Source organism: Chenopodium quinoa, unplaced genomic scaffold, assembly GCF_001683475.1.
Source record: "Chenopodium quinoa cultivar QQ74 unplaced genomic scaffold, ASM168347v1, whole genome shotgun sequence".
Taxonomy (NCBI): Eukaryota; Viridiplantae; Streptophyta; class Magnoliopsida; order Caryophyllales; family Amaranthaceae; genus Chenopodium; species Chenopodium quinoa.
In genome coordinates, this window is record NW_018742577.1 from 640,907 (window position 1) to 655,537 (window position 14,631).

Consider the following 14,631-nt stretch of genomic DNA (forward strand, 5'->3'; position numbering starts at 1 on the left):
ACATACATATCAAAGCTACATTAATACTTCCTCACTTTCTCCAATCCGTAAGTTTTTGTAATTTTATGAAAGCCTTACTTTCCACGAGCATGTATACTTAATACTTGTATTATTGATATGATATTATATGTATATATAAACCTTGAATGAAGGCATAAAATAATTAGTAACTTGCCCGGGTTTTGTTCAGGAAGAGGCCATAGCATTGTACGCAAGTGTTGGGACCGTTTGTTGCATTACATTAACAATAATATACAAAGAATTAATGGATGCGTTTGACGAGGCCTGAGGCTTTTAATTTCATGAGGATGTATCAACATGTATTTGCTCACGACTCTAAACTTGACTAGCAAACAAGATCGAATGTATGTATACTAATTAGACCAAAAAATTAAAATATAACTTAGCTAATTAAGCTATACACTTCCTCCGTTTTAGATCCTCAATACTATATATATAGTACAAGCACAATATCAAAATATGGAGTACGTAAGTAAATTGTAAAAATTTGATATCTATTTGGATTACGTACTTTGATCTCATATGTAATACACGAAGTACACACTTTGATAAGGTTGCAAATCTTGCAATAATTGATATGAAGATTCTGGTGATGGTAACATTTTCTAGGGTATGAATTTAGTCACATCGAATATGAGGAAGTACTAATGTAGGTTTGATATGTATGTGCAAATACATATCAAACATTAAAATATTGAAAAGTATTGTAAAGCACATGGGGGTGGGAGAAAAGGAGGAGAGAGATGGGCATGTGGGACCAGTTTTAAATGTACCACTGAAAGCTTATATAATATCATTGACTATGTAGTGATTCTATTTCTACACGTAGTTAGTACCACTGAATGAATATACAGTACCATTGAATGAATATATAGTACCACTGAATGTTCAATGATACTATTTGATCATCTAGTGATACTATTAATCACCCAGTGGTACACTTAAATTCAGCACATGGGGGTGAGAGAAAGGAGGAGATAAATGGGTAAATTTCATGTGAAATGTCTCTTATGCCCCTTGATATGTATGTACAGGTACCTATCAAACCTCCCTTTGAAAGGCCTCGGAGAAAGTCTTGCCAATAACTATTAATCTATTATTGTCCTCTAGAAGCCCACATATTGGTTAAGGTGGTCTAGGGTTATCCAATCATAAGTCGAAACACCATTGGGACACTATAAGCTATACGTAATATTGTTATAATAATAATAATAATAATAATAATAATAATAATAATAATAATAATAATAATAACATAACTAATTACATACAAAGTCAAAGAAGAGATGTGTTGCTTTATTCCTGAGATAGAGGCCTTGATGTATATGTTGACTTGACGGGGTCCTCAACTTTGACACAATCGGGGTTGTTTGACTTCGTTCATGGTCGTGTTGTGTCTGCGGCGGCTCAGCGGAAGCGGGACAAGTATGGGGCGCGTTGCAGTGCTATTGGCTATGGTTTTCTTCCTTTCTCCTTTTCTTCATTGGGGGAATTAGAGAAGGATGACGTCGCGTTGCTGAAGCGGGTTTAAGACTTAGGATATTGGTGCTCGTGCAGCTGCTTACATCTTCAGCATGATCGAGTTCGCTATAGCTAGAGGGGTGGGGGTTCAGATTGTATCTCGGCTCCCCACCAATTTCTTGTAAATTGATTGACTTTGTAAGTTTTTTTTTTGATATTTTAATATAATAATAATAATAATAATAATAATAATAATAATAATAATAGCAATAATAAAAATAATAATAATTTTTTTTAAAAAAAAAAAATATATATAATTCCTTAGTTTTTGTTTTTATTACAATACTTAGAGTGGTCCACACATATTTGATTGTTGATATCTTCGATTTTTAATTATTAAATATATAAAATTTTAGTATTTTGAATATATTCAATGAGATTAGTTCAACAAAATTTTATGTAAAAAGTCACAAATAAAGAGATTAACAATATTTAGAAATGATAAATAAAATTAAATATATATTTTTAAAAAAAAAGTAAATATTTGTGGTCCCTTGTCATATACTCCTAAAAGATAATTTTACACTCATAAAAAAATAATAATAATAATGATACAATGTCTAATACTATTAATTATCTTAAAATGGATGACATAGAAAAAGTTGTCACTTATTATGAGATAGAGGCAGTAAGGACTCACGTAATTGCTTGTTATTGTTGTGTATCAAAGAAAAACAATAAGAGCTTAATTAAATTTACTTTTCTTTAACAATAGCTCAAGTTTCTTTTCACCAAAAAAAACAATAGCTTAAGTTTCTTGTTGTTGTTATATGTGTATTAGCGTATGTGTAAAAGTTAATAATAAGAGCTTAGGCTTCTTATTTATAATAGATCATATCAACAAAAGTAGTTCAAGAATTGTTACTTATTCTAGTTTTGCTCATTAATTTTTTTTTTTAAAATACAATTACATCTAATAAAGATTTAAATGATGTAAGATAGTATTAGTTCAGTATTAAAAAAAATGTTACATGAGACATTTTTATTATGTGGCCCTAGCTAGGGCATGGGTCGAGCTTGGGCGCATGAACATCAATACATCATTTCCAAAATCTAGCATGAGCATAACGAGTTAAGTTAACCACATATTTTTATCAATTTAGATAAATATAAAAATTGTATGTTAAGCAGACCCGTTATCGACAAAGCATGACACAATTTATGAGCCAATTTATGTATAAGCCTTGTTTATAAAAAATCGACATAAATTCGATATGATGCATTTTTTTTTCTTGACTTGTTCAAAAAATACAACACTTAAGCACGAAGTTTGCTGACTCAACACATGAGCTTGCACTAGACCTTGACAAATGGTTTATTCATGTCAGGTAAATTTCGAGTAGCTTACATTTGGATCGGGTCAATTAGGGTTTTGAGTATATTTTGCATCATGTATTGGCTCGACTTTGGGTTGGGTTGGGTCAAAATCAGGTCGGATCTTTCATTTTGTGTCGATACTGTGGATCAGCTCAAATCGATAATTTTATTCGGTTTACTTTGTGAGTTCAGTTACGGTTGGGGATGAAATCGTTTCATTTATTTATGGCACTAGTCATTTTTAGTTTGGGTATTAGGTAATTTTAGATCAGGAAATTCAAGAATCTAGTCTGTTCGGGTCAAGTAGTTCGGGTTAAAATTAGATCAGGTCATTTCGAGTATTGGGTTAATTTCGAGTCAAGTCATTCGAGTATCAGATAGATTTCATATTTTGGGTCATGATTCGAGTCACTAGAGTTAGGTCAGATTTGTCAGGTCTAGCTTAATTGCTTAGGGCATGTTCCGATTTACTAAAAACAAGTGAAGTGAACTGATTGGGGTTGAATTGAATAAAGCTAAAATGAATTGTTTATGAGAGAAGGAAATTAGAAACTGAACCGGACTTAATTGATTGGGGTTTAACTGAATTGAACTGAAAAGAGCTAAAATGAATTGTTTATGAGAGAAGGAAATTAGAAATTGCACTAGACTGTATTGATTGGGGTTTAACTGAATTGAACTGAAAAGAGTTAAAATGAATTGTTCATGAGAGAAGGAAATTAGAAACTTAACTAAACTAAACTAATTGGAGCTAAATTGAACTAAACTGAATTAAAATTAAGTTGAACAGAGCAGACCATTAGGGTCTGATCACATTTACTTAATTGAGATGAGCTGAACTAAACTGATTGGAGCTGAACTGAACTGAATCGAGCTGAAATGAATATTTTATGAGAGAGGAAAATTAGGATCTGAACTGAACTGAATTGAATTGAAATGAACTGAACTAAAATAAACTGATTGAAACTAAACTGAACTGAACTCAATTGAGATGAACTGATTGAAACTGCTTGGAACTAAACTAAACTGAATTGAAATTAAGTAAATGTGAACTAGGGATGTCAATGGGGCGGGTCGGGGCAGATGTTGACCTTGCCATCCCCATCCCCATCCCCACCTAAAATTTTCATCCCTATCCCCATCCCCGCGGCGGGTCCAAAATTCATCCCCATCCCCGCCCCGACAGGTATAATTTTAAAACCATCCCCGCCCCACCCTCCACTTGGATATCCATCCCCACCTAAGACCCGTTTAATCCCCACCTAAGACCCACCACTCAATACACAATCCAACATATATATTTATAATACTACGTATAAATTACAACAAATAAAATTATTATTAATATTTCACACTTTTTTTAGTTATAAAATTATGTATTACAAATTATTATATCTACTATTTTATTTTATATATAAAATAGTATAAACGTATATAATTTTGTTTTATAAAATACATAGATGTGAGTGTGAGGTGGGGGTAAGACGGGTACGAAGTGGGGCGGGTGGAGAGGGGCGGGTATAATGTAAAATCCACTCCCGTCCCATCACCCATGGCGGGTATGGTTTTTATCCCCATCCCCGCCCCACCACCCACCAAACCAAGACCCATCCCCGCCCCAATAAGGCGGGGATGAGGCGGATCTCCTACTAAACCCGCTCCACTGACATCCCTAATGTGAACAGACCCTTAGTCGAATCTAAACCTAGCTACATTACTACTTCTATTATTAGAACGATGAATGAGATAACAAGGACCACCAAGTAAGCAAAGGAGGGTAAGAGGAGAGAAAAAAACGATTTTATCATCTTCTTTTTGTCTTCCCAAGTAAGTGGCTAAGGCTGATCCACATGTCACCCTCCCATTTGTCCAACTTAGATCTCCTCTCTCTCCTGATCAGATAATTGATTGACTCTACTCACCCTTCACTCTCATCCTTTTCCTACTACACTAATTACTTCCCACCTAAAAAAAAAAATATTCAAAAATTAAATTAAATAAAAATCATTTCTACAAACAAAGAGAGAGAAATCAAAGATATTGCTGTAAGAGAAAATTCCCCAAAAAAAAAAAAAAAAAAAAAAAAAAAAAAATTGAAAACGCCAGATAATGGGAGGAGGTCTTATGGCAGCAAAACTATGCGACTCGTGCAAATCCGCTTCCGCCACCGTGTTCTGCCGCGCTGACACGGCCTACCTGTGCATCTCGTGCGACGCCAAAATCCACGCCGCCAACAAGCTCGCATCTCGGCACGCCCGTGTCTGGGTCTGCGAGGTCTGCGAGCACGCACCAGCCACTGTCACCTGTAAAGCTGACGCCGCACACCTCTGCGCCACTTGCGACCGTGATATTCACTCTGCTAACCCTCTTGCTCGTCGGCACGACCGTGTCCCTCTTTCCCCCTTTTACGACCCTCTCTCTCCTCCTCCTCCTGGTGAGCAAAACTCCCCCTCCAACGCCGCCGCCGCCGCCGCGAAGTCGGCGGCTATTAACAAGCTCTTCGGCGATGATTACTATTCCGACGCCGATGAAGCCGAAGCGGCTTCATGGCTTCTTCCGAATCCGAACAAGCAAGATGAGCCAAAGTCGATTGATTATCTTTTCTCTGGTGCTGCTGATGAAGCTGATGCTATTGACCCGTATTTGGATTTGGACTTCGGAGCTGAACCCAAACCGGATCCGGATCTTAGCGCTGATGGGGTTGTTCCAGATCCGGATCAGAAAATGAGCCACCATCACCATGAACTGCAACATCATCATCATCATCATCATCAGCCGTCGATGTTTTCTCTCTCCTCTTTTCATCCCACTAATCATTTTGATGGGTTTGAGAATAATCCTTCTGCTGCTTGCAAGCCTTTTTCTCTCTCCTCTTTCAGCAACCAGCCTTCTCTCAGTCACAGTGTAAGCTCATCTTTACTCGTCTTGGCTCGGGCGATACTCCGAGTTATTTTCTTTAATACTCTGTTTTAATCTACTCTTATCTCGGGCGATGCTCCGGTTTTTTTAACCTTTAATACCATTTTAATATATTTTTAGCTCGGACGATGTTCCGGGTTGTTTACTTTTAGGATCGGTTTAATCTTTATTATAAAGGTGTGCATACATACAGACTAAAACTGTGTGTATTTTGTGTAAATGATGATTTCAGGTTTCGTCCTCGTCGTTGGACTACGGAGTGGTGCCGGATGCGGGTGCGATGGCAGACGTGGCATCGACCGGATTCGACAAGCAGCAGCAGATGAAAATGATTGGAATGGATAGGGAAGCTAGGGTATTAAGGTACAGGGAGAAGAGGAAGAATCGCAAGTTTGAAAAAACTATCCGCTATGCTTCTAGGAAGGCATATGCTGAAACTAGGCCTCGCATCAAGGGCCGCTTTGCTAAGCGGACCGATGTCGAGGCCGAGGTTTCAGCAGCCTCTGTTGACGGTCTCTTCGCCTCCGACCCCGGTTACGGTGTCGTGCCGTCCTTCTAAGGCTTTCAACAAGATTAAGAAATAAGCTAATTAATTATAATTATTATTGTAATGGTGGGTGTAGTAGTATATGTGATGTTCTGTTATTTGTGTACAGGTAGTAGTTTTTCTTTGATCTTGTATGTAGCAGAAGTTTTAGTGCTACTTTGCTGATCTCTCCTATGTGTTTTTAAGGAGTAATTTGTAGTTGTTAATGAATTAAGAATGAACGAATGATGATGATGATCAAAGTTTTGTTGTGATGATTTTCTAAACTACCGTTAATTCAGTTAGTTAAATTAGTTGTTCTAATTGATTAAAGTATTATTGTTGAATCTCTCTTTTTGATGAGGTTTCTGTTGTTACATGTTGGAGATTAAATAATATGGGTCTTTTTATATTTGTTTAATCTTCAACGTATCAAATTCTGATAGCTTATTGGCTCTTTTTATAACCTTAAACTTATTAAATTATGGTTTAAGTATTGTAAATAGATAAGAATAGATCATGCATGATATGATCCACCGTTATTATTTTTATAATGCTAATTAAATACTTGTATGTTTATTACTGTATATGCTAAAGCAGTAAGGCTACCTTTTTTGTAATACATGAAAATAATTGAAAAATCAGCTGCTAAGTTCAATCCTTGGTTTGTGGATGAACTATATATAATTAATTTATTAACAATGTATATGCACAATACATTGGATTTAAGACGTATAACTTGATCTGATTATATACGTAATATATATACCAAGCAAGGCTTGTTGTAATTGGTGAAGAGTTCACCCTATAACGCATCTTAGCTTCTCTTATTTGTCAGTAATCAGTTTAATAAGTTAATAATACTACAATATTGTCAAGCCTAAACCTGATGTTGGCATGATAAAAGTATTGATCTCTTGCAATAGAAAAAGAAAAAAAAAAATTGTATCCTTGCATTAAATTACAATTTTTCATATATTTATTCTTATATATATGTGTGACAAAACTGAATAATAGTAAATAAAGTAATTATTTTTAAATTTACCGCATGCTTTGCATTCTAAACAGGAATTGACTTTGATAACATACTCTCAATCCAATATTGTTGCATAACAAAATCAATAGTATTCCATCAAATGTGTATATATATATATATATTCTTTAATACATAAGACAACAAACTAATATAAACTTATACGTAATTTCTTAATAGGTGATGTTTTTATTTATTGTATTTTACCCAATCAAAGGAGGTGAATCTGGAGATGTTGCTGGGTTTGGCCCAGTAGGAATGAGCCTATTTGTATCATCTTTCTCCTCCAAAGGAGGTGTTTCTGGAGATGTTGTTGGGTTTGGCTCAGTGGGAATGAGCCTATCCGTATCATCTTTTTCATTTAAAGGAGGATTTTCCGGGGATGTCGTTGGGTTTGGCCCTGTGGGGGAGAGCCTATTTGTATAATCTGAAGGAGGTGTTTCTGGAGATGTTGCAGGGTTTGGCCCAGTGGGAACCAGCCTATCTGTATTATCTTTTTCCTTTGAAGGAGGAATTTCCGGAGATGTTGTCGGGTTTGGCCCTGTGGGGGTGAGCCTATTTATATCATCTTTCTCCTTCGATGGAGGTGTTTCTGGAGATGTTGCTGGGTTTGACCCAGTGGGAATGAGCCTATTTGTATCATCTTTTTCCTTTGAAGGAGGACTTTCCGGAGATGTCGCCGGGTTTGGCCCTATGGGGATAAGCCTATTTGTATCATCTTTCTCTACCGAAAGTAGTGTTTCTGGAGATGTTGCAAGGCTCTTCCCTATGGGGGTGAGCTTACTCATATTATCTTTCTCCTCCAAGGATTGCCTTCCATGCACTTTTTCCTTCAAATTTATGTATCTAAGATTTTTATAAATGTAAACTTAATGGATGAAAAACTAGGGTGAACTCTTGCATTTGCAGCAATTGCAAAGCCTATGATAAGAACAATTTTGAACATCAACTTTTCCATTTTCATATAGATGGAATTGATGATTTCTTAGGTCTAGGTCAAAACCTTTAGGGTTTTTATAGCTGATTGGCTAAACTGAATATCGACCATAAAGACAAAAAAGATCCTTGATATCATCACGATTGGATAGATAATGTAATATTATTATTTCTTTACTAATTTGATTAAGGTATAAATGCTCCCTTTCGATATACATACATCAAAATACAATAACAATATACGAAGTATTATAAATGTTCATTCTCCTTACCCCTATGAAAGAAACAAAAACTGATATCATACCAAATCTAAGCTTGTTACTCATTCACCAAAATTGACAAATTATATACATATATTGACAAATTGATAAGAATATATTATGGTATAAATTATACTCCTCACATAAGATACAACTCATGTATAATTTTTTACTATAATATTAAATACTACACCCATTACATATTAGTTGCAACTTTGGAATATTATGTCTCTCAAATAATATCCCAAAGTTGCAACTAATTTGTAACTGAGGTAGTATTTTACTCAATGATGAGTCATAGGAAAGAGAATGACATTGTTGAAAAAAATGAAGTATAAGGAAATTATCATATACTACCTATTGTCAATATGGTAAAGATATGTTTTCTTTTATTGCATATGTAAATATGTAATTAAGAAATATAGAACCAAGTTATGATAAGAACCAAGGCTATAATAAGAACTAGGAATTAATCTAGGCCCTTAAATCATGTTAATCGGATGGCTCACATGCTTCCCGTGTCATTAATGTCATTTTCGTAATATTTTGCAAAGTGTTTTCCAGTTTTATTTTTAAAAAGTAAATAAAAAGTTAGTAAAAATAAATAAATCAGTCATAAAGTAAATGAAGCTGCCTTAAAAGTTATAAAACTAGAAAAAAAAAGTTACAAAAACTGCAAAATTATGAAAATGCTATTAATGAATGCGGGTGAAACGTGAGCCATCAGATTGAGTGCGATCAATGGCTGAGATTGGTTCTTAGTTCTTAATATTCACCTTGGTTCTCACATGATCTCAATTAAAAAATATAAACTAATAATTTAAAGTAATTAAAAGATTAATAAATTTTACAATATTTGTTAATTACTAAATTGTTTTGTGTGTGGCTGACCACTTATAAAACAACAAAGTAATCACTATAATATTGACCAAATAACCCTTGTAATACTAATCGAGTAACTCCTATGACACTGACCGAGTAACCCTATAACACTAACGAAGTAACCCTTTAAACATTTATCAAGTAACCCCTACTACACTATCGTAATAGCCCATATAATGGCTGGTTACACGGTGTGAACAACCACATATTAAAATGTGTGTATAATTAATACTACAATGTTTTAGTGACAACTATTACTTCTTACAACTAAAACATATAGAACATAATTCTTTCCCAAAAAAAAACATGTAGAACATAATTTTCTCCATTCATCACATGCAAATTCATCACTTTAATTTTAAGATATTTTTTATATCTAAATATATTAATTGAAATATTATTGTACATAATCTATATACTAATACTTTGGCTCTATGTACACAAACACTTTGTACATATGTCTAGAATCAAGTAAATATTCTAGTACATCATTCATTTTTTTAACCAAAATATATCATAGTTAGTGGTCCAATTCACTTATTGAATAAGGTTTAATTTTTGTTTTTAATAAAAATCTTTAAGTAATTGACCATATTGCTTATATAGGTAACATTGCTATACACTACTATGGGATATTTTAAACATTTAATTTTGATCCCTTGTGCCGGAAGTGCAATAACAATTTATAATTCCATCTTTGTGTTGGATCATAGTAAACTAAGCCCGATGAAATATTAGGCTTAAACCTTCGGACAAAAATGACGATACGAAGCCATTAAAAAGAAGGATACAAATAGAGGTGGCCAGTGGGCCGGGTTGGACCCAGCCCACCCTAACTCGCACGGCTGGTGGGTCACGTGGGTCCGACCCGGTTTCAATCCGGCACAGCCCGGCACAGCTCGGATTTAATCCGGGTTGTGTCGTGGGTCCAAAATTTTCGACACAACCCATTTCAACCCAGCTCAGTTTAACCCGTTTGATTCGACCCAAATCGCACAACCCGTTTTGACTCATTTAATTCGACACACCTAGCCCGTGAACCCACCTAACCCGACCCACCTGGCACAACCCAGCCCGCACGGCCCACCCGCACGAATGACCCACCCAACCCGCACGAGCCAACCCACCTAACCCGCACGCATGACCCACCCAACCCGCACGCATGACCCACCCAACCCGCACGGCCGGCACAACCCGAACGGCCCGCACAACCCGCACGGCCCGCACAGCCCGCACAATTCGCACGACCCGCACGGCCCGCACGGCCTAACATCCATTTTAAAAAAAAAAAACGGCTAGTTTTTTGTATCTAACGGCTAGTTTTTTGTATCTAACGGCTAGTTTTTTAAGTGTATGATCATCCATTCTATTTTTCCTATAAATACCAATTCCATTTCACTCAAATTTCCACACAAATTCAAGCTTTCTTTCTCTCTTACTTAAAAATTCTTATTGTTCTCAAATTCTCAAGTGTTATATAGAGTTATATTTTTGTTAAAAAAAATCTCCTTAATATTATTATTAGTATTCTTAAGATTCTAAAAAAAAAAAGTTCTTCTCCATATTATAATTAGTAATCATACAAAAAAAAAATGAGCTCAAGAGGAGGAATGGGAAGGAGTCAAAGTGGTGGTCGAAGTGGTAGCCAAAGGAGTGGTGGTGCAAATTTTTCGTATGAAATTAATACGGAAAATTTAAACCAATTTGTCAATGAATATGGAGATTATGGTTTAGGAGATAGGCAAAATATTCAAACGTCTCCACCACAACATTTCTCCCACGAGTCCCACCAATCATCAAGTTCAACTATGCCACCTCCATCGCAACCAACATCTCAACCTTCATCTCAAGGTAATTTCTAATTAAATTTTTATTGTTATGAATATTTAAAAAAACTATTATTAATGATTATAAAGTTAGTTTAGTTTCCAATTTTCTATGATTTACAATTAGTTAATTACCATGAAAAATGCGTTTAAATAAGTATAATTAAAATATTTAAAATTTAAAAGCTTATTTTCATGAATAGCATTTAAAAATTAATTTTAATAATTTGATTTATGAAAGGTGGTGGCGGTGAAAGTAGAGGTCGAGCACATTTTTCTTGGGTGTGGAAACATTTTGAACGAGTTGAGGTCACACCCCCGGGATGGCAACCTGGTCAACCAAAGAGGTTCACGTGTACATGCCTAGTTTGCAAGGCGCTAGGTGCAAATGTCAAGTCATATAATTGGAAAACGGGAGATGGAACCGGAACCTTGAGTCGGCATTTGCAAAATAAACACGACTTGTTCGAAAATGGCCCCCGTCCTTCGGGGGTGGCGTCCAAACACAATTGGGTGGATACATGAACCAACCCGGCGGAGGTACACCTTTCATTTATAATAAAGATAGAATGATTGATGAAATGAGTACTTTAGTTATTGCTAATGAATACCCTTTTAGTTACGGTGAAAATGCAAACGTTGAGCATTTTAATAAAGTTGCATTACAACCTGCATTTACTCGTGTCCCCCGAAATACCCTAAGACGTTATACACAAACTTCTTATTATAAGTATAGGAGTGGTTTGATTGAATTATTTCGTACTTTTGATGGTCGTGTTAGTTTTACAAGTGATACATGGACTTCTAGTTTTGGCGAACCTTTTCTTTGCATTACTGCTCATTGGGTGGATGATGATTGGTTTATTCAAAAACGTATACTATGTTTTCAAGCTATGGAAGAAAGGCATACCGGTTTTAACATCAAAGTTCGTATTTTGGATTGTTTAAAAGAATTTCACTTGAATAATAAAGTTTTTTCTTTGTCTCTTGATAATGCAACTGCAAACACAAAGTGTATTGACTATTTGAAAAATGACTCCGAGTTGAATTTGTTGTTGGGTGGTAGTCTCTTGCATGTTAGATGTTGTGCTCATATTTTGAATTTGTCTGTTCAAGAGGGTCTCGCTGAGTTGCAACCATTGCTAAACCCAATTAGAACAGTTATAAAATGGATTAGGATTACTCAGTCAGTTAGAAGAAAGTACATAGCTATGTGTAAAGAGAGAGGTCTTAAGAAAAGACAATGGTCTATTGATACCCCTACCCGTTGGAATTCTACTTTCAAGTTGTTGAGTGATGCTATAAAGTATCGTGATATTTTGACCCAACTTTACAATGAGACTCGTGTTGATCCTACTGAGTTAATAACCGAAAGTCATTGGACTAATGCTTCTTTTGTTCGTGATGTTTTAAATGCTTTTGATAGTGCAACTCATATTTTCTCTTATATTTATGAGCCTAACGTTCATTTAGTCATAATTGAGTGTGTTAAAGTTGTTCACACCATCGAAGAGCATATGAAGATTGATGGACTTCGTCCCGTTCTTGATAGCATGAAACGTAAGTGGCATACTTATTTTAGTGAATTTCCAATCATTTATGGAATTGCTGCTATTCTTGACCCCGGTGTCAAAGCTGAAGGTTTGGAAAATCTTTTAGAATTTTATTATACAAGTTTAAGTATCGATTATGATGTTAGTGAATATATTAACAAATGCAAATCTGTTTTGGGAGACCTTTATGATCATTATGCATCTATTTATGGTTTTGATTTGGCAACACCAACTACTACTAGCACTTCCGATTCTAGATTTGGTTTTCTTGATAAAGTTATGAAAAAAAAAACACAAAGCATCTACATCATTCTCATCATCATCTTCTTCAACACTTGCTATTAGTGATTATTTGTCATATCAACATGAGACCAACAACAACTTTCAAATTATAAAATGGTGGCAAGAACATAAAAAAAGTTTTCCTATATTGGCGAGAATTGCAAAAGATATACTTGCAGTTCCCGCTTCATCTGTTGCTTCCGAGTCTGCTTTTAGTGCAGGTAGAAGAGTGTTAGATGAAAAAAGATCTCGCTTAACTCCGGAAAGCATTCAAATTTGTGTTTGTAAGAAAGATTGGGATCAAGCTGAAAGAAGAACTCAAGGTTTAAAGGAAGACGAAGACGATGAAGATGATCCTGTGATGATATTGGAGTCGTCAACGGATGATGCAGCTTCCGGGGATGATGATGCAACAAACATGGGTGGCTAGAAAAGTCTAAATCAGGTACGCTAAGAACTACGTGGGCTTTGATTCTTTCGGGATACGTAGGCAACTTATTTTTCGAAAATTACAATTTAATTGCAAAATTAAATTTTAGTTTTCTAAAGATAGGTCCAAGCCCCCCCCCCCAAATTTCAAAAGAAGTACAATATAAGAACTACGTTGGCTTTGATTCCTTATTTTATAATATAAGGATACGTAGGCATCTTAATTAAGAGCAAGCCATCAAATTGTTAATTTTGTAAAAATTAAAACACCACACAACCCACCCGACCCTAACCCACGAACCCACCCGACCCTAACCCACAAACCCACCCGACCCTAACCCACCTAACCCACAAACCCACCCGACCCTAACCCACTAACCCACCCGACCCTAACCCACCTAACCCACAAACCCACCCGACCCTAACCCACTAACCCACCCTTCGACCCACCCTAACTCACTAACCCACCTTGACCCGTCTAACCCACGAACCTAGCTCGACCCACCCATGACCCGTCTAACCCACAAACCCAGCTCGACCCACCCACGATCCGTCTAACCCACAAACCCAGCTCGACCCACCCACGACTCGTCTAACCCACGAACCTAACCCTGGTGTGTCCAACTTCTCCGACCCAACCCACGACCCGGCCCACCCTACCCTACGTGTGTCGTGCCGTGTGTCATGAAACCCCAACCCGCGACCCACCTAACCCTAACCCAGCTCGCACGACTCGCACGGTGGACACCTCTAGATACAAAGCCATATAATAGTTTGATGATGGAACTGCTTTTCATGAACTAGGGTCGTCATTCCTTAATTTTTGTACAAAAAGTCGTAGTTCGGTTAATAAACAAAAGGATTTTTGTTTTTTTTTTTTGTTTTAAAGAACCAATAACTTTGTTGTTGCTAGTCTATAATTTTTGCTATCAATTAGGCAAAAGACTTTCTATATGAATATAAACTATTTTATTATTTGATTTGAGTATAATATATTTAGAATAAAGCTATATGCCGTGAAATTTGCATCTCTTAACAACTTTATTTCTCATGATTCATTATTTAAAAAAAAAAATCGTGATATTTGATATTATAAGATTCATGACTACATGATCAAGTTAAAAAT

General features: G+C 35.9%; 1 protein-coding gene across 1 annotated transcript; it reads left to right on the forward strand.

Annotated features, from left to right (window-relative positions):
- Nucleotides 1-4,685: 4,685 nt before the first annotated feature.
- On the forward strand, nt 4,686-6,601 carry LOC110720851 (zinc finger protein CONSTANS-LIKE 4-like). The gene is made up of 2 exons (XM_021899925.1): nt 4,686-5,763; nt 6,011-6,601. Exons 1-2 carry the CDS (start codon nt 4,969-4,971, stop codon nt 6,335-6,337), a joined length of 1,122 nt encoding a protein of 373 aa, XP_021755617.1. The 5' UTR covers nt 4,686-4,968; the 3' UTR covers nt 6,338-6,601.
- The last annotated feature ends 8,030 nt before the right edge of the window (nt 6,602-14,631 follow it).